The sequence below is a fragment of the Bombyx mori genome, chromosome 9 (assembly GCF_030269925.1).
Source record: "Bombyx mori chromosome 9, ASM3026992v2".
Lineage (NCBI taxonomy): Eukaryota > Metazoa > Arthropoda > Insecta > Lepidoptera > Bombycidae > Bombyx > Bombyx mori.
Genome location: NC_085115.1, coordinates 808,204 through 836,170, shown reverse-complemented (window position 1 = coordinate 836,170; position 27,967 = coordinate 808,204). Strand labels below are relative to the sequence as shown.

The window sequence follows — 27,967 nt, the reverse complement described above, 5'->3', positions numbered from 1 at the left end:
AAACTAGATCAAAACGGAATTACCAAATCAATTCCGGAACAAACGAAACTGGCAAATGTGCAAATTACTCTTTATTACCAAAAAAATACGGTCACATTTCTCTTATGAGTTCATTGAAACCTTTAAAGCGCGTGGGATATAATTAACGCGTTACAAATACTGTACACACAGCACACAAACTTCTATAATACGCGCATCATAAAAATAAATTCACGACTAACATCAGTGTGTTTAGTGCGAGTTTTTTAACGTTCTCGATAGCGTAAAAGTTAACTCAAATTTGTATGGAATTGGAACGTTTGCTAACGCTAGGGGCACTGTTCCAGCTGCATACAAATTTCAGGTAACTTTAACGCTATCGAGAACGTTAAAAAACTCGCACTAAGCACACAGAGCTCTGAACGCGTACTATTCACGTTCAACAGCGTTTGTTCCTCCTCCTTCTAGCGTCGTTCTCCTCATTACTAAGAGTCGTGACTTCCCCGCTGCACCAACCTCTTTGGTGCGATTGCTCTCCATCTGCTGCAATAGTTAAACTCGTGGAGGGTATCCTGGAGCTTGATGTCCAGACAAGACCGAATTTGGTCCGATCATCTCGTGAGACTGCGTACTCTGGGACCTTTGCCCTCCATCTTACCCGTCACTATCAACTGCTTAAGATAGTGACCCTCCTTTCGAGCAATGTGTCCAAAGAACTCTACTACTTTACGAATGCATATTCTGGAAAGTCTAGTCTTAACATTAAGCTCCTTTAGTATTGACACACTGCTGCTAGGACCTCTTGTGAGTCCGTGCGGGTAGGTACCACCACTCTGCCTATTCCTGCCGTGCAACAGTAATGCGTTTGGTCTTGAAGGGTGGGTCAGCCGTTGTAACTATACTTGACACTTTAGAACTTATGTCTCAAGATGGGTGGCGCATTTACGTTGAGGATGCCTATGGGCTCCAGTAACCACTTAACACCGGGTGGGCTGTGAGCTCATCCACACATCTAAGCAATAAAAAATAAATAAAAAAATTGGAGAAAAGGCATTCCATGGCCCAGCGTTTGTTACCTATGAAATAATGGAAGGAAACCTCGTTCCCGCAGGGTCGAGTTCATGAGTAAGTTCTACGACGGACAAGGATACGCTTTCATGCCGTTCTCATTCGCGGCCATCATAGAGCACGACGACGAGGAACTGGCGCAAAATGGCGCGCCGCCCGAGAAGAAAGACGAAGAATATTAACTTATAATATATGTAGCTACATTATGATATATAGAAATTTCAAAAACCAAAGAGATTCCGAATTGCTCGGATTTTAGTTAAAAATATCGAGCGTATTTAGAGGCCCTTTGAGGGCATAGATTAATTTAAGTGTCTCGGAAATTTAATTAAGAATGGCAATGATTTTTTTAATTTATTTATTTGAATGAAAACAATCAGACAATCGCTACAGAACAAACCGCAATGTGTGTTCAGACGCGGCGCAGGTAAGACGTTCATTCTCTGAGTACGATCATTCGTAACGATTCAATGTTTAATGGAAGACATCGTAACGAACAGACACCCCAAAATTAGTTTTTCATGTACCGCGAATACATAATTACAAAGCAGCTAATAGATTATAGATATCTCTGAAACTAGCTTTAGACAAAAAAGTCTTGGACTTTTAGCTAAATTTTATCTTTGTATTTTAATTTAAAATTATAATAGCTAAAAAACATTCAAAGTACAAAATTAACTAGTTGTGGGTAGTAAACATATAAACGTTAACATTGATGTCGTAAAAAATATAACATATATTGCTATATGGTGTTTTGTGTAAGTCGCATTATAGTGGTATCAGGAGAGAATTGGGTTGCCATCGCGCTGTTATACTTGAGATTAACTATATAGGTACCAAAAGACAGATTTATCCTTCTGCCACTGCCGCTATATGAGCTCGTCTACTTTAAGTATCGATATAAGAATATCTTACAACTATATTTAACCAAATATATGATGATAACAATGATAAACAAAGGTATTTTATTAATGTATTCACCAGTGCATTTTAATGATTCTCTTTTACGAAGGATTTACGTGTGACGTGATTGATAGTGACAAATAAGGTTAGTCTAGGCCGCAGACATCTGAATTCCGTATTCGGTTTCCTTATCCGGAATTCTTTGTTCGGACGCTAGAATCCAGAAAATGAAACAAAATGCTCAAACACAGAGCTCACGTTCATAAATTTTAATAACGGGACGTGAATAATGTAACGATACGGAATTTCTGACACGGAAACCTAATAAGGAATCCAGGCGTTTGGCATCGGTTTTAGACACTGACAAATAATACGTATTGTCTAAAAATGTACGGTGACTTTAGCATAGAAATGAAATTTGACCAATTTAATGAATGTAAATTAGTCATTTCGGACAACTGGGTTCCATATTGAGTTCAAAATGGAGCTTACATCAAATAGAAATGCGTTAACAAAACTATAATACAATTCTTAATAAAATATGATTATGAATCGCTTCATTTTTTTAAATATGAACGCTCTTCAAATTTCGAGATTTCGTCTTTATTAAACACCGCTTTCTATTAAAAAAAAAATTATAAATAATAGTGTTTCAAAGAAAGATTATGTGAGATTTTGTTGACTTGTAATGTAAGTTTAAATGTCCCAACGCCAGGCGAAAATGTCTGCTTTCTCGATTATAATTTAATATTCCAAAAATTAGTAGGCTTGGCTCTGCCCCAGACATTGCTGAAGTCCATGGGCGACGACGACGGTAACCATTCACCATCAGGTGGGCCGTATGCTCGTCTGCCTACAAGGGCAATAAAAACTATATTTAAAAAATATATATATATATACCATCGGAACAATTTACGGAAAATACGGAAAATTATCGGGAAGAAAACTCGAATTGTAAACTTGAGGCCACATATTTGTTTACTAGATGCTTGTGACCATACATTAAGCAAGAATCACACATTATTCAAGTCAATCGTCCGACAAGACAGCAAATAAATTTGTGATATATAGCTACCTACACTACTCACGCGTCTAGATGCGTTTAGTTCAGATACAATGACAGCTGTCGAAAAGGTTTTCTTCTCTTAGGCCATTTGAAAAATGGTATTCGCAGTTTTAACATTTTAGGAAAGTTCCGTCTTCGCTTAAATGTTAATTAGACTTAAAAACAATTATTATTAATTAAAAAAAATATATTATTATAGACTATTCTCGTATTGTGTTATAGTGTTTGAATATTGTTCTAGGATAGGTAATTTTTTCGATTCGCACTATTTCCTTGTTACTGATATAATTGAGTGAATAAGTATTATAAGAGTTTATAATGAGTCCATCGGGAAAACCATTGGGACTCCCTAAATAAAACAGTTGCACTGAGAGTTACGCTTCAAGCAATACGACCGGTCGACCGCGTATTTTGAACGGAAACAATTATCGTTTCAAACTCAAATAACGCAAACTCTTTCCCCGCTATATTGTGTTCTGTTTGTGACAATTGTTATATTTTACTGAAAAAAAAATCATTTAAATCGTTTGTTTATTTTTAAATTTTATTATATGTTATATTATTTGTAATTAATAGTTGGAATTATGATGCACGATTAGATTGTTATTCTTTTTTTCTTTCTTTAGTTCGAAAAAAAACCTTAGTTCAATAAATAAAAATGTACATTAAGTAAAAAAAGCCTTTATCTAGAAATCTCACAGAAAAACTTCAATTGTATTTGAAGACATGAGGGGATCAAGAGGATATGATACAATTTGTTAATTTTGAGAAAACGAGCAAGAAACTTTTGTTACCTGTAGTTCTTTTTCTTCGTACATAACTCCAGCATGCAATTTCTAAAAATATCCCTTAAACCCGGAGTTAAGGTCTAATATGGTTCATATAACACCTTCATACAATGTAAAAACTCAAAAATCTTACAAATGGTACTTAACCTCTTCCCCTACTCGTGTCTTCATTTATTTATAGCTTAGTCTTTGAGGTCTACGGGACAGATATGTCCAGTTTATTAGACACTGGACAGCAATCTACGTGTCCTTGTCCAATTATGTCTACTTACAAGGCACCTTTTTTTTTAAATAAATTTTACTGTCTTGGAAACAAAGTCCTTTAAGCTAGGCACCTCAGCGCGCGCGTGCCACAGACTAACGCGTTACTACACAGATAACACGCGCGAACAATTTAGGTATAGCATTCTAGATCATCAAGTTTGAACAATTAATTATAATATTTTATTTCATAGTGAGTTTTTATATATGTTTAAAGAGCTAAGCGCTGTGTTTTTAAATGAATATATAAAATTTTATAAGGCTTGTTGTTAAATTTATTTTATTTAAAGTAAAACAAACAAACCAACTGTGGCCTTAACTATTGAAACAATCACTGATGTCATATCACAGTTAGCAGGTTGTGATACTATTAGCTACGGCATAGTTTAATTACTGTTACAGGAAGACGAACCTAAATTATATTTTATCTTCATTTAATAAAAGAGTTTAATATTCATTAATTATATTAAAACGTTCAGTGATAACTTGACTACATCGTAAGACTATGTAAATTACAATTTAGCAATAAATTTTATCCACAAGTCATTGTTATAACGTACAAATTATATTTATAAAATATTTTTGATGTGTTCTAATATTTAAATCATGTGAAAATTCAATAAAATGGCTTACTTTTAAGAAATTTCCAAAAAAAAATATATTAACATCTGTTATCTTTTTGAAATTATAAATGCGCTATAAAATGCATTCAAAGAACAATAAATGCATTTGAATTTCGAATCGCCAAATACATCTCATTTCACGATGAAGTGTTTGTGATAACAATTTCAACATGTCGCCTTCGTTATTCCTAAAAAACTGGTATAAAATGCGTATTTAATTCTATTCTAATAATTTAATTCACTGGCACAATACAAATCATTATCGCTAATTATCTGTTCGTAAAATATAAATGAATATTTTCATCGAGACAGTGAGTACACTCAATTATGTTCACCATTCCTGAATAAATGAATTTTATTTGACAGAATTGTTTTATTTTCATACTTCAATTAACTAAGAACCTTCGATCAATCGAATCGATCAAATCGATCAAATTGAGCGAAGCTAAGAATCCATGAAAGTCGCATCTTGATACTGTAAAACAAGCATATATGACATTTCCTTCTTCAAACGAGGCTTGTGGAGAGGACTTAACGGTAGCCAGGGTTTTGGCTCTGCCCCTGGCATTGCTGAAGTCCATGGGCGACGGTAACCACTCACCATCAGATGGGCCGTATGCTCGTCTGGCAACAACGGCAATAAAAAAATTAAAAAAATCGGAATATGAAACTCTTATGTTCCAAAAAAGTTCAACATTTAATTTTAATCTATACTAATATACAAAATCTACAGTGGTTTTTACGGATGTTCCGTTATAACTACTGAACCATGCATCCTATTGACTTGAAACTTTGTATCCATGTAGAAAATACATGTACTTAATGGATAGGCTAATATTTATATGAGTTTTGGACTCACTACACCAGCTGCGGGGGCGTTAATGATGAGAATCTTTGTGAGAGCTAGAACTATTAATGTTAATTTTAAATGCCCAGCGAAACGGACGGGTACAGCTAGTACTATATAAATTGGTATTATGTGTACATGTAAACATACTACCGACATTTTAGCTCTAGTTTACAAAGACAATTTTAATGACGATGATATTTTCGCTACTAATTTAAAAAAAAATTTATAAAGTAGCTACATTGTACCGCACACTTACAAGTAATAACATCAGATAAAATTTAGTGTATCACTCTACAAGGGCAATAAAAAAGTCGTCCAGCTCGGCCAGCTCAGCTCAACCCACAGCGGAATTTATCAGGATGCCTACTGGTATATAAGATAGGGAGGTTCAGGCCAGTGTGGACATGTACTCGTAGTGTGGAATAGTTTGTATTCGCTGTGGAAGAGGGAACAAGCAACTCGAAGCATAATTGCGATCCTAAGACCAATTCACAATCAAACTTATTGTACTTATAACATCGAAAGCATGTTAAAGTCAAAGGTCAAGATGTCCAATAACAAGCAGTTAGTTGTACAATGAAATCAAAAATTTTTTTGATAAATTTATTCCAATCTTAGTAGTATTACAAATAAAAATCAGAAACAATATAACATAAGACGCGATATAAATTTTAAATCGATTATACAATTCGAATTTTCTTGAAATATCGATCAATCGCAAATCGCGATCACTCGTTGCTTAATATAAAATACTCTAAATTATTTTACAAACGTTATTATAATACCTACATAAAATTTATATAAAAATTGAGTTCATTTCAAAGAAGGGTAATTCGTAGCAATAACCAAATCAAGCATTACATTAAAGCAAACTTCAAATCCTATCGGCAGGTTTATGTGCATACTCCTCTCAACACACACTATCACTATACGAATGTAGCGTACAGTTTATATTAAATATTTTACAGTCTGAACTCCATTCTATAAGTTGTTCAAAAGAAAAGGACGCATCAGCGACGAACTTAAAACTAAAAATATAGCTTTTGTTTAACCTAAGCTTGAAATAAGACTCAAATAATATGTTTAAAGACTTGTTTGTGTCCAATTTAAATAGATTTAATAACTAATATTTATTCCTGTCTTTAGGTTCAACATCTAGAGTTCATATTAACTAAGATTTAATGTTCTTGTGGACAATAATTCAGTCTAGTGTCGTTTAGTAATAATTTTATTCCGCAACCACCATTCTTTTGAGGCTCCAATTAATCGCGCCGCTAGTAAGACTTTGATCAAATAAACAGCGAATTTAAAACACAAAACTTACATTATGATTTATAAACAAAAGCACTTAATGTCTCCTATTATTGACCCACAAAAAACGCTTTATGGAATAGGTAATAATACACTCTGAATCCACCATGACATCATTTTATGCCTATATCCCTTATTGATAATAGTCAGTATACAATAATTTAATTCACATTTGTACGCAAAAAGTTGGGGCGCGTCGCCACTAAACTCATATGTTCGACGAGTCCATGATCCGAAGTAATATTATTGTAAGATACTTTTAGAAACAATTAGATGATTCTCATTGTCATTGTCAATGGTTCGTTTGGTTTTTTGAAAGCGATCAGTTAGATGCATTGCGCAGTCGCTCTAGTAGGGCCCGGAGCGCCCTCGGCCGGCGCTAGGAGCAGCCGTGGCGCTGCATCCAGGAGGAGTAGCGCGCCACGTCGGCGGGGCTCACCGTGCGCCGCGTCTTGTCCGCGGAGGCGCCCAGGTCGGCCGCCGACACCGGCGCCTCCAGCTCGGAGCGCTTCAGTCTGCGGATCTGATCCGGACTCTTACCGGCTATCTTACGACGCATCGTCATCATTGCGGCATCCCTGAATTAAAAAAGATGTGTTGTGTCGTGGGACACCGGATAGGAACGAAGTTCCTTATTAAAAAAATATTAATTACGGTTATCCCAGTTAGGGTACCCCCCCGCATCGTCCCATAAGGAACTTCGTTCCAAAAACAAAATTTTAAGTCGTCGTGGCCTAAAGACGTCTGCATTCATGTGTAGCGATGCACCGGCGTTCGAATCCCGCAGGTGGGTACCAATTTTTCTAATGAAATACGTACTCAACAAATGTTCACGATTGACTTCCACGGTGAAGGAATAACATCGTGTAATAAAAATCAAACCCGCAAAATTATAATTTGCGTAATTACTGGTGGTAGGACCTCTTGTGAGCCCGCACGGGTAGGTACCACCACCCCGCCTATTTCCGCCGTAAAGCAGTAATGCGTTTCGGTTCGAAGGGTGGGGCAGCCGCTGTAACTATACTGAGACCTTAGAACTTGCATCTCAAGGTGTGTGGCGCATTTACGTTGTTTATGTCTATGGGCTCCAATAACCACTTAGCACCAGGTGTACTGTGAGCTCGTCCACCCATTTAAGCAATAATTATACAACTACTTAAAAATGAAAACCTGGATTCCGCTAACAACAAATAAAACGACGGTAGATTCGATTTTAACAGAATACTTTCAAGGGCAATACATAGATTCTTTGAAAAAAGTAGTTCATAACCTCACCGGCACAAGTTGCAGATGTCAGATCCGCTATAACCGTCCAATTTAGTTGCCAGATCCACTAGATCTACATCTTCCGCTAGCGCGACTTCTCGGAGACACAGCTTCAGAAGTTTCACACGCGTCGGCTCTGCATTAATATTAGAATTATAAAATTATCGATGACAAAAAATTGTTTTTTTTTGTTGCTTAGTTGGGTAAACGAGCTTACGGCCCACTTGATATTAAGTGGTTACCGGAGCCCATAGCCCATCTACGACGTAAACGCCGCCACCCACCTCGAGACATGGGTTCTTAGGTCTCAGTTTTTACAGTACAACGGCTGCCCCACCCTTCAAGCCGAAACGCATTACTGCCTCACGGCAGAAATAGACGGGATGGTGGTACTTACCCGTGCGAACTCACAAAACGTCCTGTCACTAGTACGTTATATGATTTTCTTCTATTACTCTTCTTTTTCTAATTTTCATCTTGTTAATTTATAAAGTAGTGTGCTTGATTATTTTAAAACGAGTTAGAATTCTTTAACAAAATCATAATAATTTGTATACCTAGTAGTGGTACAGATACGCCCCATCATCCAGCCTATCTCAGCCGCAAAGTAATAATAAGCTGTGATAGTCGTTATTCTATTTCCATTGGAATTTTGTCGACAGACACATTTAGCTTATGGAGTCCATGAGCCGTTTCATCAAAGACAAATAATACTAAGTTAATTTTTTACCATCTGGAAGGCCAATGTAGATCCTCTTCTCAAACCTCCTTCTGAAGGCTTCGTCGATGTCCCACGGATGGTTGGTCGCGGCTAATACCATTATGATTTTATCTTGGTTGCTAGAAATATGTTACAAATAAATCATGAATATTTTGAGTCATATTTATTAATATTAGTTTTCACTTTATGATCCGAAATTCGAACATAATCACCGACATTACAAGATTTAGATTCATCCCCTTTTCAACGTAATAATGGTACGGAAAATAAAGTATTATTTAAGCAAAACTTTAATATGAGATGTGTTACTATTACCGTTTGTATTCTAAGGCTCGCCAATTGGCGCACCTAAAAAAAATCGATTCACAAAAAGAGAGAAAATGACACTTTGTCTTTTCCTATTTTATTTTGTTTTATCTCATCAGCTTTTAATAAGAAAATAATAGTTTAAAAAACTAACAAAATACGCTTTTATAGAAAATCCAACAAAAAAATTGAAAAGAAATTTTAATAAATTTGAATTAAAAATAGCGTAAGAAAAAATGATTTTATTGTAAAAAAGCGTGGGGTGCATGGCTTAAGTAGTTATACATATTTTATGAACAGATATGAGTATGCCTCTACTGATATACCTATGCTGATAGCCTTGAGAGGCTATTTCAGCTTCGCCCTAACGTTAGTAGGTGAGCTCGCGGGGCTCAACCGGAGAGTTGCTAACACTGACCCTAGCAAGAGCAGTGCTTCGCAGAATCTACCACCGGATCGGAAACGCGACCCACTGAGAAGATCCGGCGAGAAACTCAGTGGGCTGTGTCTATGGGTTAGTTCGCTCGTCGAGCCCTTTGTCGCAAGCGACGGGTTCGGCGAGGACGGTGACCGGGAATATCCTGAAAAGCACCCCACGCTTTTATACAATATTTTTTTTTCTTACATTATTTTTGTTCAATTTTATTAAAATTTATTTTCTATTTTTTAGTAGGATTTTCTATAAAAGTGTATTTTATTAGTTTTTTTAAACTATTATTTATTTTTCATTTTTTAGTTGAATTTCAATTTTTTCAATTTTTTTTTTTCGATTTTAAATATTGAATTGTCATTGTTCCTTAACAAGTATACCAAATTTCGAGTTAATCCGACGTTTTGAAGGAGGTCAAAATCATGTTCAAAGATTCCGTTATAAACATACATACATACGTCTGAAGCTAATAAAAGCGTATTAAAATACAATTTACAAGCCGATGATTGCTGATAGCCGATGATAAAATCTATTGGACTCACAATACGGCAGCAAGCCCGTCCATTTGTATGAGCAGCTCTGCTTTGAATCGTCGCGAGGCCTCGTGCTCGGAGTCAGCACCGCGGACCGCGCACAATGAGTCCACCTCGTCCAAGAAGATCGTGCTGGGCGCGTAGAAAGACGCCTGACAATATAAAATTATTTTAAAGTGAAAACTTATTTAACATCGTTGTGATTTGAAAGTCGATGATTTTTTTTATTTCTTAGATGGGGGACGATCTCACAGCCCACCTGGTGTTAAGTGGTTACTGGAGCCCATAGACTACAACGTAAATGCGCCACCCATCTTGAGATATAAGTTCTAAGGTCTCAGTATAGTTACGACGGCTGCCCCACCCTTCAAACCGAAACTCATTACTGCTTCACGGCAGAAATAGACAGGGTGGTGGTACCTACGCGTGCGGTCTCACAAGAGGTCCTACCACCAGTAAATAAACGAAAAAGCGATAGTAAAAAGAGACAAGACTCATAAATTCATAAGATTTAACGTGGGAGAAAATGAGACAGGAAGCATAACAGAGTGTTTCTTATATTCGTGGTTCTCTTTGTGTTCTGCTTCGTACCTAATATTCGTACTTAATACATTCTGAATAAATCTATGTAAATATATACGAATAAAATGTAAAATCATTATTATCAAACTTTGTAACATTAAGATCGTTACTAAAAGTTACAATTATCCTCGTCCCGAAATTTCACATTCATCACATTAACTTGAAGCCAAAATTTTTGAAGGTTCTAACACGTGTAAATTGCACACATATTTTTATTTTAAAATCACATTATTCTGATATTTTCTGATATTTCTTGTTTGATAAGATTACTTCGAACTGACGCCTCAAGGTATTCAGGTTACTATATTACTTTAGGTACCACCACCCCGCCTATTTCCGCCGTGAAGCAGTAATGCGTTTCGGTTCGAAGGGTGGCGTAGCCGTTGTAACTATACTGAGACCTTAGAACTTATATCTCGAGGTGGGTGGCGCATTTACGTTGTAGATGTCTATGGGCTCCAGTACCACTTAACACCAGGTGGGCTGTGAGCTCGTCCATCCATCTAAGCAATAAAAAAAAAAATAAAAAAAATTTAGTTCAGGGGCTCCCAAACTTATTTTGTCTACTGCACTTTGAGAATAAACTATTTTTTAGCGTCCCCATTTTTTCACCTACTTAAAAACCACTATAGCGAGAGCTAAATCGGTGTCTATGAGTCCTCCTAGATGAAATTACAAATCACCTCCCAGGCCTCTACACAACGCCCCATTTTTTTTCTGGGTCTCTTAACGCCCCCCTTTAGGCCTGCAGCGCTCACAAGGGGGCGTTATCGCCCAATTTGGGAAAGGCTGATCTAATTGTATGACTGTGGTATATTTTAAATATATATTATTAGTATTATGTACTGTCAGCTCGTCAAAGACGGGCATATTGTATGGGCATCTACGTTAATACATAATAATAGACTTGGAGCTTCTAAAAGCTTAGATCAAAATTAATTAAAGCGCCTCACCATGTCAAAAAGAAGTCTGACCAATTTCTCAGAATCTCCCCTGTACTTCGAAGTGAGTGTGGCCGAAGATACATTAAAGAAAGTGGTTCTACACTCTGTGGCCACAGCCCTCGCGAGCAATGTCTTCCCTGTACCCGGAGGTCCTGTGAGGAGCACGCCCTTCCAAGGTCTCCTTATACCCTGACGAATAGACATAAACTAGTTAAAGCAGCATGTCTGTATTATTTCATAAAAAAATTAATAACTCTTAAATCGTGCCTGCCCACTGTAAAATATTTAGAACGTCGGATATTACAAAATGGCAATAGAAAACGCGATATTTAAATGTGAAAGTTATTTTAATAATTGATACAACTCGCGAAAACCGAAAAAATAATATACATTAATTATATAAGTTGCAGTGTGTGGTATACGATTTACCCCCATTAGACACTATTAGTATTTTGAAGTTTGTAATGTGTCATTTCAGAAACCCCTCCATATTTTAAGTCCACTAAGGCATAAGCTGAACTTTATTAATCCTCCTCCTCCGTGCGTCGTGTTCCTCAGTGCTGAGGATCGTGACCTTTACAGAATACATACGTAAAGGCTTTCTTGGGAAAATTGCTAGTGGTGAGTTCCCACGTCCTTCCACAGCAGAAATTAATAATCAGCCATTTAAAAAAGTTTCTTTGCAAATTAATACAATATTACAAAAAATGCTAAACCCGTTTTGTTCAAATCGATAATGATAATTAGTCAATGGATAAATTTTCAACACAAAACAAGACTATAAAAATACCGAAGTATCGATTCGATACCTATTTGGTAAATTAATTCAAACTGTTTTTTTTTAAACTAACCTTAAAGTAATCAGGCATCACTAAAGGCAGGACCATCGCCTCTTGTAGCACGGCTTTTGCATCGTCCAATCCAATGACATCCTTCCAGCGCACATCAGGATTCCTCTGCAATATATCTCTCTCTAGGGTCTCCACTAGATGCATTTCATAGCCGGTCGCATCGAATGTTTTTTCATCCTTCTCATAAATTGTAACATCTTGTCCTTCTGACGCTTCAGCCTTTCTAACAATCGGTTTAATTGGAGCCAACTGCCTTACACGTTGTCGGGGCATCCTTTCCACAGACCTGGTCTTCCTTCCACTGCCCACTGAAGATGAAGAGGTCTTTCTAGCGACAATGGACGGCAAGGTCGGCTGGATGTCAGGGTCGCGTTTCCGTAACGATCCCGCCCATTTCTCAGTCGTGGGGTCCGTTTGTTTATTTTGCTCTTGTGACTGATCTAGAAATGTATTCGACTGAGTTGGTTTCACTACTGAAAATTGAACAAGATGATTTCGTTTTTATCAAGAAATGGTGAGCTAAAAAAAACGGATATGGCATTAATGAAAATACAATGCTATTGAACAGCAGTATTCGACTCCAACGAGTTACTAATATTATAGCGCATTTCTTTACTAGCAGACTATCTTTTAAATGAGGTATCTCGATCAATACTTACTGTTCAATATTATCCTATATCATCTTTGTTATCCTCAACTACTAACCTCAACTGTAAAATACTTCTGACAAGGTGGTACTAATGTTTTTTTTTTCATTTTGTTTATTGCTTTGGTGAGTGGACGAGCTCACGGCCCACCTGGAATTAAGTGGTTACCGGAGTCCATAGACATCTACAACGTAAATGCCGCCACCTACCTTGAGATATGAGCTCTTAGGTCTCAGCATAGTTACAACGGCTGCCCCGCCCTTTAAACCGAAACGCACTAATGCTTCACGGCAGAAATAGGCAGAGTGGTGGGCACTACCCGTGTGGACTCACTAGAGGTCCGACCACCAGTAATTATAATTACGCAAATTATAACGTAACGCAAATTAGAATTGTGCGGGTTCGATTTTTACTACACGATGTTATTCCTTCCCCGTGGAAGTCAATGCTGAACATTTGTTAAGTCTTGTACGTATTTCATTAGAAATGCTCTAAGAGATAACTCAAAATTGGATGAAATGCATTATTGATCGAAAATAGCAACAGAGGCCAGGCCCGTAAATCTAACTAATCTGAAACAAATATAGATATTATGAAGCTAAGTTTCATAGTACCAATGTTTGTTTCAGAGTTTGATAAAGTTTGAAGTGAGAGTTTGATTTGAATTTTACTGGTGGTAGGACCTTTTGTGAGTTCGCGTACCCACGCGGACTCACAAACACAACCCAGTTACCACCACCCTGCCTGTTTCTGCCGTTCTTGCGTTTCGGTTTGAAGGGTGAGGCAGCCGTTGGAACTATACTTGAGACCTTAGAACTTATATCTCAAAGTGGGTGGCGTATTTACGTTGTAGATGTCTATGGGCTCCAATAATCACTTAACACCAGGTGGCCTGTGAGCTCGTCCACCCATCTAAGCAATAAAAAAAAAATTTGAAAGGACTTAGGCCCCAAGGCAATCGTATCGCAATATGTACTATTACGATAGTACTATTAACTGCTTAATAGAATATGTACTATTAACTATTTAATAGTACATATGATGCGTCATTATAACAATTATACTGTTGCAAATAAACCTGTCCAAGGTATGTGACAGCATTTATATAAAGCATATTAATCGTAATTAGGCACTGGCGCCCCTCAAAACCTATAGAAAAATGGGTCACTTCTGCCCATATACGCTAGTAAGGAAATAGGCATTACTGATCTGATAGGCTACTCATGTGCTATATCTGGCCTATCGCCATGTATGGTTGCGAAACGTGGACCCTGAAAGAAGACACTACAAGACGTCTACAGGCATTCGAAATGTGGTGCTACCGTCGCATGTTACGCATTAGTTGGACGCAGAGGGTCAGGAACGAAACTGTGCTTCAGCGCGTTCATATGTCCCGGAAAACGTTGCCTTCTATCAAAAAGCGTAAGATAGAATATCTAGGCCACGTGCTCAGGAACGATAGATACATGCTGCTGCAGTTGATAATTATGGGCAAAGTGGTCGGAAAAAGATGTGCTGGGCGAAGAATGGCTCCGGAATGTCCGGGAGTGGACCGGTATTGCCTCCGTCGAACAGCTGTTCCGGCTGGCTACTGATAGAAATGAATACAGGAAGCTAACGGCCAATCTTCAGGATTGAAGAGGCACTGGAAGAAGGAGAAGAAGAATATCTGACAAAATCTTACTTTGTGTAGGAGGATGTCTGGTACCAGTGGCGGCGTGCGTATTGGAATGATTCTTCGCCCGCTCCTTCCTCGTATCAGGGCGCTCTGTCTGTAGACCATCACGTGGAGGCTGATGATCACGACTATCACCACGCTGTCTTGCCGTCATCCTAGCGAAGCCAAACGGCTGGAGGCTCTCCACCATCATACGGTCCATCATACGAGCCATCTGATGAAAGCCTGAAGATGGGCTGAAAAAGTAAAAAAATTAGGATTTTTGGATATTAGGACAACTAGATTTAGATTTCTCCACTATTTAATGGATGTTATTATACATACTAGAGTTCCCGCAGTAGTCGAAATTCGACTATAATTAATTAGAATTCTAAGTTTTTACACTATTATGATTGTATTTTATACTTCTATAATCACAAATTTCGCCAAGACTACACTATAAAAAATATTAACAAAGACAAATAATATTTAATCTATTCTCAATTTGACAACAGACGTCAAGAACAAAAGTTTGACGATAAATAGTATGCATGCGTGTGTGCGTCAAATACATGGTATGTAGTGTGTGTAATGTTTTCTTTATTGATTTAATGTATCTTTTAAGCATTATTTAAAAAAAATATTAGGTTTGTGCACTTCTTCTCTATATTCTCTATAAGTGTGGAAAATTTCATACTCCTCCGTCCGCGCAATTTTCGTAAAAAGGGATACAAAGTCTTTGCTTCACGTATTAATATATAGATAAACCTTCCTCTTCAATCACTCTATCTATTAAAAAAAACCGCATCAAAATCCGATGCGTAGTTTTAAAGATTTAAGCATACATAGGGACAGACAGATATAGGGACAGAGAAAGCGACTTTGCTTTATACTATGTAGTGAAGAGAAGTTGCTCCAATGACAGTCCGAATCCTATATTTTGAAACTTTTTTTGTATTTTGCATACCTATCTGAACAATGTTTTTATTTCGCCATTCAGTATTTTTATTAAATACTTTCAATTCTATAACAGCTACCATTACACGCGCTACAAATGAAAATCTTGACGTGTTAAGAAGTGGTGCGACTCGGCCCCGTGTCTCTCGACCCATAGACCAACCTTTTGGGGAGTGACGCGACTGGGCCTCATGTAACATCGACATACCCAAGGGCACCCTCAGACACAGACACGTTATAAAATTTGGCGCCCAACGTGGGGCTCGAACCCACGACCCTGAGATTAAGAGTCTCATGCTCTACCGACTGAGCTAGCCGGGCTTATTTGTGTATTAAAAAAGTTATCGATTTCTCCACACTGCACCACGTATATACTCTAGATGGCGTTAATTTAAAAAAAAATGTTTAAATTCTTGGAAAGGAAATTTTCTGGTGTTACAATGCATTGAATTTAATGTAGCTTCAAAAACTGCTCGTCAACATTTACAGTTTTGAATCCTCTTCGTCGTGGCTTTTTTTATGGCTTAGATGGATGGACGAGCTCACAGCCCACCTGGTGTTAAGTGGTCACTGGAGCCCATAGGAATCTACAACGTAAATGCGGCACCCACCTTGAGATACAAGTTTTAAAGTCTCAGTATAGTTATAACGGCTGCCCCACCCTTCAAACTGAAACGCATTACTGCTTCACGGCAGAAATAGGCGGGTTGGTGGTACCTACCTGTGCGGACTCACAAGATGTCCTTGTAAGCAGACGTCCTAGGTCCTACCACCAATAAAACCTTCTTACAGTATAACGCATTCAGTACTATATTTTGAACGACAAAGGCTTAAGACCTTATTTCTGTCCAGTTAGAGACTTTAGCTCAAATAAGGATTCTTACAACAATCAAAAAGATTATTCACTATCATTTATTTTCATTTTTCAACAATCTTCATTGAACGTAATTGGCTAAATTGTTTTAACTTTGCTCAGTTTAGTTCTCGAGTATCATATATAAGCCGTCGTGAGTAAGTAAGTTATCATGAAACAAATAAACTAATCAAGACTTCGTTGTAAATTAATCAACTTCAGTTAAAGCTACTTTATTTTTATTCCAATATCTGTATGAGTAAAAAACGAATGTTTTTCTGTATATTGGACCTCTACACGTTCATGAACGATTCGACCTTCCTGACTAAGCCTTTGCTCACCCACCTGCCCTGGTAAAACTGGAAAGGTCTCCGGGCCACCCGTAATCTCTCAAACATAGCGCTCTTAAGCTTTAACGATAGGCAGCGGCTTGGCTCTGCCCCTGGCATTACTGAAGTCCATGGGCGACGGTAACCACTCACCATCAGGTGGGCCGTATGCTCGTCTGCTTACAAGGGCAATAAAAAAAAAACAAAAAAAGATTCGACCGATTTAAATGTAACTTTGTACGGTTGTCGTTCAGGATATCGTTTTATCTAAGCATCAACGTACAGCAGAGGGCGTGAGACTAGATTTAACCAATAGCTATTTTTCATACATAGACAAAACTTAGAGCTAAAGTCACAGCAAAGCGTGGTTCAGTTATACTAGTTTTGAGCTAAAGCATATCAGGAACATATCAACCTCAAACATTATTGCATTAATTTTATCGGTTCCTTTAACTAAAAAACATTAAAAAAACGTAAAATACTATTGCTATTTTCAAATACTGTTTGTTACTAATAATATCCTTTTCTAGCAGATGATAAGTTCTCTAGTTCTAATAAGTTCTCTAGTTCTAATAAGTTCAACTCTATTTCAGAGACCAACTCAAATACTCTTCTGAATCTGTTTACCGTTCTATCTAAGGTACAATATTGGACCATTCCACTTTGGGTGCGATTTTTGTTACGTAAATATTTTAGGGCCGCTCTATGGATTTAAAAGAGAGGTTTATCCCGTACGTGTAATTAAGTACGTACCCAAAAAAAGGGTCTGGTTCAAAGAACTGCCTCAGCCCCCCAACGTTCGGGTAAAATGCGTTTCCAAAATCCATACTTCGCTTCAACAAGATTGATGTTCGCTTCAAAAACATTAGTTACTTTTCTTCTAAGAGCTACAGTCGGTCACGCAATCATAATTTTCGCTACAAAGGGTGTCATTACGAAGTCCGGAAAATCTTGGACGCACTGACGTCGGTGTTGTGGACACGTTGCTATGACAATAGAGTCATAAACAATAGTAAAACAAGGACTTTACCGATAACGTTATAGAAAATTACACCTTACAATAATACGAATAAGAACGTGTTTTATTAAAAGTACACGGCTGGTCCACTTTGTGAAATGTTTTTGTGTGTAAATGAACTCCAATTAGCCTAGATTTCAACCAACAGAAAGGTTTGAGTGGACGCCCTGATCTTTGGCACGACTTAGTCATACTTTTTTTATTACAATAATACACTTCAGTTTAAATAGGTCAGAGAATCATATTAGCCTGTCCAGATTTTAATCAGAGTTATTGTCTGTCAGTCAGAGTAGTTACTGTCACATCGCCATAATTCACCCATGATAGCCAGCTTCACTTCATTTCCTATTAAACTAACTAATTTCAAAAACCCTTATGCCCTCTATTAAATACTAGATAGTACATGTAAGTACCGATATCTTGTCGCAAAACAATCGTGTATTTAAAAGGCCAACAGACACTTCAAGGCTTCTTTTATTGCATAAAGATTACTAAACAGCAATTTTACTCTTAAATAATGTAACCAATTTCAACACTGTCAACACTGTCAACGTATTGACGATTTAAACAAACAAAACTTTCATTTACATTTTATTATTAAGTGTATAATCTATGATTACAAACATGTTCGAAACCATAAAATACGCATTGAATCTGAATACACGGCTGCATTACGGAAATAAGTTATGTTACGAAAGGTTTATTACCATGAACGCAATAATAGCTGCGGAATGGAGAGGTATTGACAACGGTCAGTCACGCATTCATGGGTCGACCTCGTCTAGGGCAAACACAAATAACAACGCTGTATATAATGTGTATAAATTCAAATCTGGACTGTTCTGGCTCTGATAACGACCATCTTGGGAACACTCAACTTCAATCCAACTGCCCATTTTGAATCCATTTCAATTAATGACAACTTTGCAAGGAGGAACGTGTCACAGCTTCGCGACAGAAATAGGCACGACAGTATCAGCTCGTTTAGGCTTAACTTAGAAGATCATAAACATCAGTTTGCTCATAATACTTTGTCGGAGTCACCACAGGATACCGCTACATGAAATCAGACTTTAGTTCCTGCAACTGGTGGAAGTAGGACCTCATGTGAGTCCGCACAGGTAGGTACCACCACCCCGCCTATTTCTGCCGTGAAGCAGTAATGCGTTTCGGCTTGAAGGGCGAAGCAGCCGGTGTAACTATACTGAGACCTTAGAACTTATATCTCAAGGTGGGTGGCGCATTTGCGTTGTAAATGTCTATGGGCTCCAGTAACAACATAACACCAGGTGGGCTGTGAGCTCGTCCACCCATTAAAGCAATAAAAAAAATTTTAAAAAATCGAATCTTCCGTTATCTCCTAACCATACCCCATACCCATACCCAGTATACCAAAATTTACCATTTACTACTGGTGGCGTATACTATGAGGTCACATGACCGAATACCACCATACGTGGTACCATATTTCAACAGCACATCGTACGTGCTGTGAAATATTCATGCTTTGAAAAGCTATACTAACAAGATTTCCTCCATGTCTCAAGCTGAGTGGCGACATTCACCTCATGATGACTGTGAGCTCCAGAAACCAGGTGGAACGTGGACCTTATAAAAAAGATGTGTGGTGTCATGGGACACTGGATAGGAACGAAGTTCCTTATTATAAAAATATTAATTTTAAGTTCTATTCGAGGTATAAAGAAAATAAAACTGAAGGTTTCGCAACAACCCACGGTCATTCGATAACGTGCGAACTTATTGTGGTACACTTCATTCACGGTTGTTTGCATAAGAGTTAGTGTATTGCGCAAACGAACGCTCTGAGATCGTGGTCAATGAATGATAAAAAAATATGTTATTTTTTGTACGTTATTACACAGTTAAGTAGTACACTGTGTGCATTACTAATTTGCACGTTATTACAAAGTTAAGTCGTACACTGTGTGCATTACTAATCAAAATCTTACGTTACGGACGTTTTTTCCCGGTTAGAGGACCCCTCCGCATCATCCCATAAGGAACTTCGTTCCAAAAAACCTAGCTTTCTATCAATGATTACGAAAATAAACATTTTTACAGGTTTGTTCCTCTGAATATTTAAAACGAATAAAATCTAAAATAATCATTTGCCAACTCATTCCTTTCACTCTTCGAACAAAATAGCCTTGTATACTAATCTAAAATCGATACGTATTTACTAACGTCATCAGAATAACTGTTATAAACCTAATATAATTGTCATAAGTCCTGGAATTCAACTGGTAAAGACGGCACTACAGCTGCCTATTAACACAGTCCGTCGACATTAAGCAATCATTCGATTACTTCTGAACCGGTTGCATCAGGACGGGGTGTATGCAGGCCTAAGAACCCTGGACCCTATCACTCAAAACTTGTTGCAGTATGTGACCACCGCGCTGTAAAACTGCATTGAGGTGAACGAACTCTTCGCTCTGAAGGAGGGTAAACTTGACAGCGCGTACCGGAACTGTGCCAAAGGTCAATGACTATCACACGTAGTACTCATTGCTACGTATGTAGCAAGTCAGACAAACATATCGATTGGAGTCAATGACTTTTCATTGAATGGTTCTTTTTTTAGGAAGCATACTTTATCCATTAAACTTTGAAAACAATTCATGCGTTGATTGAATGACATGAAAAGGTAGCTTGGTGAAGGCGGAGGCTCGCAGATAGTACTTATTGTGCATCCGCTGTGGCTTGGATCTCTTTTTTTTTATTGCTTAGGTGGGTGGACGAGCTCACGGCCCACCTATGTTAAGTAGTTACCGGAGCCCATAGACATCTACAAGGTAAATGTCGCCACCAACCTTGAGACATGAGTTCTAAGGTATCAGTTTTATACAGTACAACGGCTGTCCCACCCTTCAAACCGAAACGCATTACAGCTTCACTGCAGAAATAGGCGGGGTATAGTAGTAGGGTGGTACCTACCCACGCAGACTCACAAGAGGTCCTACCACCAGTAATTACGCAAATTATAATTTTAATAGTCGTCGTGGCCTAACGGATAAGCGTGTGTTCGAATCTCAGGCGGGTACCAATTTTTCTAATGAAATACGTACTCAACAAATGTTAACGACTGACTTCCATGGTGAAGGAATAACATCTATACTAATATTATAAAGAGGAAAGATTTGTTTGTTTGTTTGTATTGAATAGGCTCCGAAACTACTGAACTGATTTGAAAAATTATTTCACTGTTTGGAAGCTACACTATTCCCGAGTGACATAGGCTATAATCTTTTTTGCAAAAAATTAGAGATCCTTACTAAAACTGACTGACTAACCATCGCGACCGCTCTGAGAAGAGTCATACGACAAAGGTAAGGAAACACGCAAGTAAACAATAAATAGTAATGGTCTTGTAAAAAATTCGTAATCATCAAACTACCTAAAAGAAACACCTTTCTAAAAACTTTGAGACAAAAATCTCATTTGTCAAATAATACGATAACACATAGCCCAATTTCTAATAGACCAAGATTAATATCAACATAATATTAATAATATTATACAAAAGATTGAGCTGCATTTTATCCGTATAAGAATAGAGGTCGACAGTATTTCAAAACCATTCCAGTGTTCAATATATCGGTATTCGCAGTTTTTATCCATTACTTATTAACTATTTTTGTAATTAGAAAATAATGTACAGATTCCTGTGATCTAGAATGTAATTAGAAAATAAATATTTGTTTTTTCTTTGTCTGGCTGTCTAATATTTTAAATGTATTTATTTAAACGTAATTAATAAGTATGTATATCAGTCTCTTCCCACAGTACAGAAAATCCTAGTTTGGGGGCTGATTATCGTATGTAATTTGTCCCGATTTATTAAATAAACTTATTTATTAAATACTTTAATTATAACTTTATTTATTAAATAAACGTAAGATTTGTATAATTGATAAATATTAAAAATATTTTTATCCTGTTTACTGCTCGAAGAAGGTTCGAGAACATAATATTTCAAGTAGTATTTCAATATCAACAAACCCCGCTCAGACCAAGTAAAATGGCCCTAACAAGCTTACGTTTGCTCTAATACGGATTATTATTGTGTCCTTTGTGAGGATCTCGCCCACTCGTCCAGTCGAATTATGGTAAATTATTATGTGGGCGTGATTTCAACGGAACGGCCAATTTGTTCCAGACCCCTCAGGCAAATCAGTCTTCATTTATTTGTTAAATCCAATTTCAAATCGAGATAATGATTTTACGTGTGCTAAACGGATAAATACTGGTCATATTTATCAAAATATTTGGATACGGATTTCAAAATGATCCCAATATCCGTTCCAAATAATCTATATCCATCCAAAAAATCCGTATCCAAATATTTTCACTGTATTCAATATTCAAAAATATCCTCCACCAGCCGCGAGCGAGCCTATGCGGTATGCGTAGTTTTTTTTATTTTTTTTATTGCCCGTGTAGGCAGCATACGGACCACGTGATGGTGAGTGGTTACCGTCGCCCATAGACTTCAGCAATGCCAGGAGCAGAGCCAAGCCGCTGCCTACCGTTAAGTACTCTCCACAAGCCTCGTTTGAAGAAGGATATTTCTTAAATCGAATAGTTTTTCAACGCTAAATATGTATATTTAATTGTGATTTTTCTTATTTTTTTTTTTTTTTTTGCTTCAAAGAGACATAATATGAGTCTATACCTGAGAATGGGACAAGCTGATTTCTGTTCGATAAATTGAATTATACAAATTACAAATGTAACGCACATGCACTGTTGTAGTGCAAACACATCTGACCTTCTCTTTTTTTATTGCTTAGATGTGGATACTGGAGCCCATAGACATCTATGACGTAAATACGCCACCCTCCTTGAGATATAAGTTATAAGGTCTCATGTATAGTTACAACGGCTGCCCCGCCTTTCAAACCGAAACGCATTAATGTTTCACGGCACAAATAGGCAGGGTGGTGGTACCTACCCGTACGGACTCACAAGAAGTCCTTCACCTCCCCCAATTTCTCACAAGAGACTATGCCTTGAAAAAGGCGCGCGAAGCACTTGCCCCGCAGATCCGACTACCGACCAAGCCCCATCGAGCTCACAAGAGGTCCTGCCACCAGTAATAATAAAGATTTACAATAAATGGAGAGAAAAAAAAACTGTTCTATTTGCGTCATTTTCACGGTGTATTCGTATGAAACATTGTGGTCCAAGGACGATGTCGAATGTTGCGTGACCGGCGAAGCTACAAAAATATAACCTTGATTACCATACTAATAAATATTCATAAATAAATTAGCCGAATAATTACGATACGATTCGATAAGCAAACAAACACTTCGGCCCTTACTTCTATGTTTGTTTGCGGTGTGCACCAATTGATGACACTTATAGATTATTTTACTGGCTATCGTTTTTTTTTTTATGTTTGAGAAATTACTGCTGGCCCGGAGGCCTCTCCAGTTTGATCAGGGCAGGTGCGCGAGCAAAGGCTCAGCCAGGAGGGGTGGAATTTGCTAACAGCTGCCCGAGCGCCTCCAAAGGAGACCTAACAACTCAAAGGCAGCGGCTTCGCGAATGAATCTACTACCGGATCGGAATCGCAACCCGTTGAGAAGGTCCGGCGAGAAACTCAGCGGGATGATGTTTAGGTTAGGTTGCACATCGAACTCCTTGCCGAGTTGAACGAGTACGGTTACCGAGGTCCCTAAGTCTGCTCCTAGTGTTAGAGCTGAAGGCGTGTAATGCAAGGCTTATTGGATCTGATGGGTCCGTAAGGACGTCTAGGGCGTTGACGGTGACTGGCTCCTGCGTGATCAGGATTCTGGGAGTAGTCAGCGGTGACAACGATAAGGCGATTATTATGACTCATAGCCTTATCGAAGTAGCGTTCCGACGCTGACTTCATGTGTTTTCGGATCGATTCGAGGTCCAGCTCGTCGTGTGAGTCGACGTTCCTCACGAACCACGACGGAGACCGGGAAATGTCGTTAATAAATAAACTAAATAGAAGCGACGAGAGGACGGAGCCCTGCGGGACTCCAGCCATGAGTGGTCGCGGAGAGGAGCGGGTTCCCTCTACTCGATATCGAAAAGAGCGGTTGAAGTCTCGTATGATGAGCACAAGACTGTCCAGCACGCCCACGTTGAATAGTTATTGGACGGGTAGAAGTTGTAATTTGTGATAAATATAGCTATAAGATTACACTCGTTCTTCAATTGACCGGGCAATATCGATCGAGTATCTTTTGGATCTTTGGTGCTCAACAACTCGACAATGCTAATTTACAAAACCTATACAACGAGCAGGAAAGTCAGTCTTCAAAATGTATGTACTGCAGTAGATAGATGGCTCAGCTAGCCGGTGCATAGATTGACATTGTGAGATCTAAATTTTAATTACATTTTCACATCAATTATGTATATTAATTGCACTAGCCATGCCGTGCAATCGTGCAGCGGCTTAGTTGTTCCCCGAGCATTGCTAATGGACATGAGCGACGGTGACTCCTTACCATTAAGTGGTCTGCATGCTCATCTACACACAATGACGTTAATAAAGAAAACAATCACACATAGTTGAGAATACATTTAGTTTCGGAATATTTATACGAACACTACATTAACGCCGCCGAGGCCACAGAAGTGCTGATGCGACAGGTCTCTGTTATTATTGTAAGCGGTTATCAGCAAGGCGATCGGTTCGCGTTATACAGAGAAACGGGTCCGACATCAAGCTCGAAGCATTCAAAAGCATTATTATGAAGGTTAGCAGTTTATGTGTAAAACAGGGCAGAACGGCTCGATTTGTAATAATTACTTTCACAGCTAATATATTAACAAAATTTATAACCCTTAAAAGGCATAATGCAGAAACGAGCAATTATATGTAATTTTTTTTAAATATATACTCGTATAATGTCTATTAGTTCTAATTTTACTTTTTTAGAAATTGAAATTAAATGTCCAATAAGTTGTTCTGTACAACAAAGAAAGAAATTAATTATTTTTTTTGTAATATACATATGTATATACATATAAATTACATGAAATGCCCACGAACCACCTAAGTATTAAATGTTTATCGGAGCCCATAAGTATAACAACGTAAACGCACGGAACATGATTTAGAATTCCACCCAATTTTGACCCTATAGACGTTTCCTTTTCAATTTTTTTTTTTTTTTTTTTTTTTATTGCTTAGATGAGTGGACGAGCTCACAGCCCACCTGGTGTTAAGTGGTTACTGGAGCCCATAGACATCTACAACGTAAATGCGCCACCCACCTTGAGATATAAGTTCTAAGGTCTCAATTATAGTTACAACGGCTGCCCCACCCTTCAAACCGAAACGCATTACTGCTTCACGGCAGAAATAGGCAGGGTGTTGGTACCTACCCGTGCGAACTCACAAGAGGTCCTACCACCAGTAATTACGCAAATTATAATTTTGCGGGTTTCATTTTTATTACACGATGTTATTCCTTCACCGTGGAAATCAATCGTGAACATTTGTTCAGTACGTATTTCATTAGAAAAATTGGTACCCGCCGCGTAATTTTATAAGCTTACCGTTTTCAATAAAAAAAAACATTGAACTCTCTAAAAAACATTGAACGTCACTATTCATATGAACATTTTTAAAATAGTCAAATTTGTCAAACTAGGATATTAAAAACATCGGTTTACCAACGAACAACATTTAATATAAATATAATATAATTTCATATTAACATTTAATTTTATATTACTCAAATAAGTAAATTTATTAGGTTTGATGATAGGCTTCCTCATCATATTTATTTTGTACATAGGAGTACACAGATGCTACTATTAAAATAATATTTCGACGTCACATTCAGACCACCATTTTGTCTATAACTAAATATATTTAACCCAATATTACGCTCAAACTTTAAAAGAACTCGAAGTAATATAATTATTGTTAGATCATCAGTTCATCAAGCTGTATTACATATATATTTAGTCGAAATATTCAATCGAAGAGATACTAAAGCTAATGAATGCGTGTTAGAAAACATGTAGATTTTTAATGAATCTTACCAAGCGATGTCCCAAGCGGAGTGGAAAGCTGGATGAGCACTCATGGCCCCTAGAGGCATTCCGAACCCGAACTCAATCTTGAGGTCGTCCCTCCTCGGCCAGGAGCCCCGTGCCTCCTTCTCGCTCGTTGAAGCTTTCAGGTCATTCGTCATCTTCGAATAGTAAACGAGACCTAACGAGAGTACGTGACGTAGAGGACCATTACCGAAGTCAAAATAATAATACGACCAATAATCTATACTAATATTGTAAAGCTGAAGAGTTTGTTTGTTTGAACGCGCTAATCTCAGAAACTACTGGTCCGATTTGAAAAATTCTTTCAATATTAGATAGCCCATTTATTGAGGAAGGCTACAGGCTATATAACATCACGGTAAGGCTAATACAAGTGGAGCACCAATAAAGAATGTTTCAAAATAGGGGTATAAATAGCTTCTTAACATTCTATACTTCAAAAAAATTTTCACTTTCTACGTAATTGAAGTGGGGGCAAGATTTAGCGTTATGCCAAAGTAACTATTCCACGCGGATGGAGTCGCGGGCAAAAGCTAGTCTCAACATAAACGCCTATATATAACAACACAACAAAAACATGTTTGGTCCTACGACAATATAACACGATATTACACGAGACTTGACTTCACTCAAAAGACCGTTGAAACAAAGAGTGCAATAAGCAAGCTTAAAATCATCTGAAATTCCAAGATTGACGCATCAGTCTTACTTCACGGTACTGCTCCAATATTGTTTCCCACTGTAAGACACTCTATTCTAGACTAGTGTCCAGTATTCGTCCTGATTATATTATTATCTGATTCCAGGATCAAGATCTGCTCTAAGATACTGATTTTAGAATAAGAACGTGTATCTAATACAAATTCCAGCCTGTATTCCAGGTAAAAAAGTGAAAATTAGGGAATTATTAAAAGTTGTGATAATATTAAACCATTAATTTCATTGCCAACAGCTATTATAATTATTCATTGTACAGACACTATTTTGAATCTATTATCCCATTACTTAAAGCTCGTGTTGTACCAGTTAACCATTGCATTCAGTATTTCAATCACGCTACTTTCTTCAACTGTTTTACACGTATTTTATATAGATTCATACGCCTGGTACAGCAATCATTAAAATTTACAACTAACAAAAGCGTGAAAAATGCACGGTCCATTTAAATCCGTTTGTAATATCCGCTTTATTTCCTAAACTCCGTAAACTAGTATATCCACAAATATATTTTTCAAAAGTAAAATTAACAAACCCTTTAAAGAAAAGCAATACGAAAAGCCGCACCTATTTAATTACATTTAATTAGTTCAAGAAAACGGCACGCGAATCGTAGACCGTCTACGTTGTCTACGCCGAGCTACGGAGCTACAGAGGCGGCGGCCGCGTCGAGTGACCGCGACGCACTGGCGTCCGACGCGGCCGACGCGGCGGACGATGACCGACGGTACTTTACGAAAGGTACTTTATACAGAACGATGTTTTGTAATTGTGTCGTGGATGTGCATTAATTAAAATCCGTTATTATTTATTTTAAATTTAGAATGTCTGAAATTACAGATATTAAATACAGCGACAATTTACGACTTCATTCATTTTATATTCACAATTTGTCCTTCCCTGTTACAATGATTTGACCAGTACCTCGGTCTACCAAGATAACGAGCCGTATGCGGTGCGAGCTCACAGTATGCAGCACTGAACGTCTACTGTTACAGTTGTAGACAACGGCATAGGTGTGCCTTAGGTGTGGTAGGTCTTAAGCTCGTTCAACTATGTTCACCGGCAAAACAAAGATATTGAGTATTCATATTTGTCATTGCTCTGCACATACAGTGTGGAACACGCTAGTGTCCTATCTGCTCTTAACTGGACCCATTTAACCAAAGTCCGAATACGTCTAATAGTGAATGACGTCACATACCTTGAGATAATAGGACAATGTCTCAAT

At 37.8% G+C, this 27,967-nt stretch overlaps 2 protein-coding genes and 1 non-coding gene across 6 annotated transcripts in view; 1 reads left to right on the top strand and 2 right to left on the bottom strand.

Annotated features, from left to right (window-relative positions):
* Positions 1–5,056, top strand: part of LOC105841262 (V-type proton ATPase 116 kDa subunit a 1) — a 55,315-nt gene extending 50,259 nt beyond the window's left edge. For both annotated transcript variants that reach the window (XM_038012848.2, XM_062669995.1), the window contains one exon: positions 1,091–5,056. In XM_038012848.2, coding sequence (XP_037868776.1) covers positions 1,091–1,229 — 139 coding nt within the window. In that variant the 3' untranslated portion in view covers positions 1,230–5,056. The remainder of the gene's footprint in view (positions 1–1,090) is intronic.
* LOC101736610 (katanin p60 ATPase-containing subunit A-like 1) lies at positions 4,512–27,424 on the bottom strand. Of its 3 annotated transcripts, none has more exons than XM_038012979.2 (9): positions 27,272–27,424; positions 26,005–26,176; positions 14,814–15,043; positions 12,483–12,955; positions 11,641–11,820; positions 10,115–10,257; positions 8,846–8,955; positions 8,125–8,251; positions 4,512–7,427 (listed from the first exon to the last, which is right to left on the bottom strand). In XM_038012979.2, the coding sequence occupies exons 2-9, from the start codon at positions 26,154–26,156 to the stop codon at positions 7,229–7,231; spliced, it is 1,614 nt and encodes a 537-aa protein (XP_037868907.1). In that variant the 5' UTR covers positions 26,157–26,176; positions 27,272–27,424; the 3' UTR covers positions 4,512–7,228. The 3 variants fall into 3 exon arrangements, with proteins under 3 accessions (XP_037868907.1, XP_037868908.1, XP_037868909.1); XM_038012980.2 differs by having other exon boundaries at positions 12,483–12,922; XM_038012981.2 differs by lacking the exons at positions 26,005–26,176; positions 27,272–27,424 and adding an exon at positions 17,679–17,907.
* Positions 15,992–16,064, bottom strand: TRNAK-CUU (transfer RNA lysine (anticodon CUU)). The gene has a single exon. It is a non-coding gene; the product is annotated as a tRNA-Lys (tRNA).
* Positions 27,425–27,967: the final 543 nt, after the last annotated feature.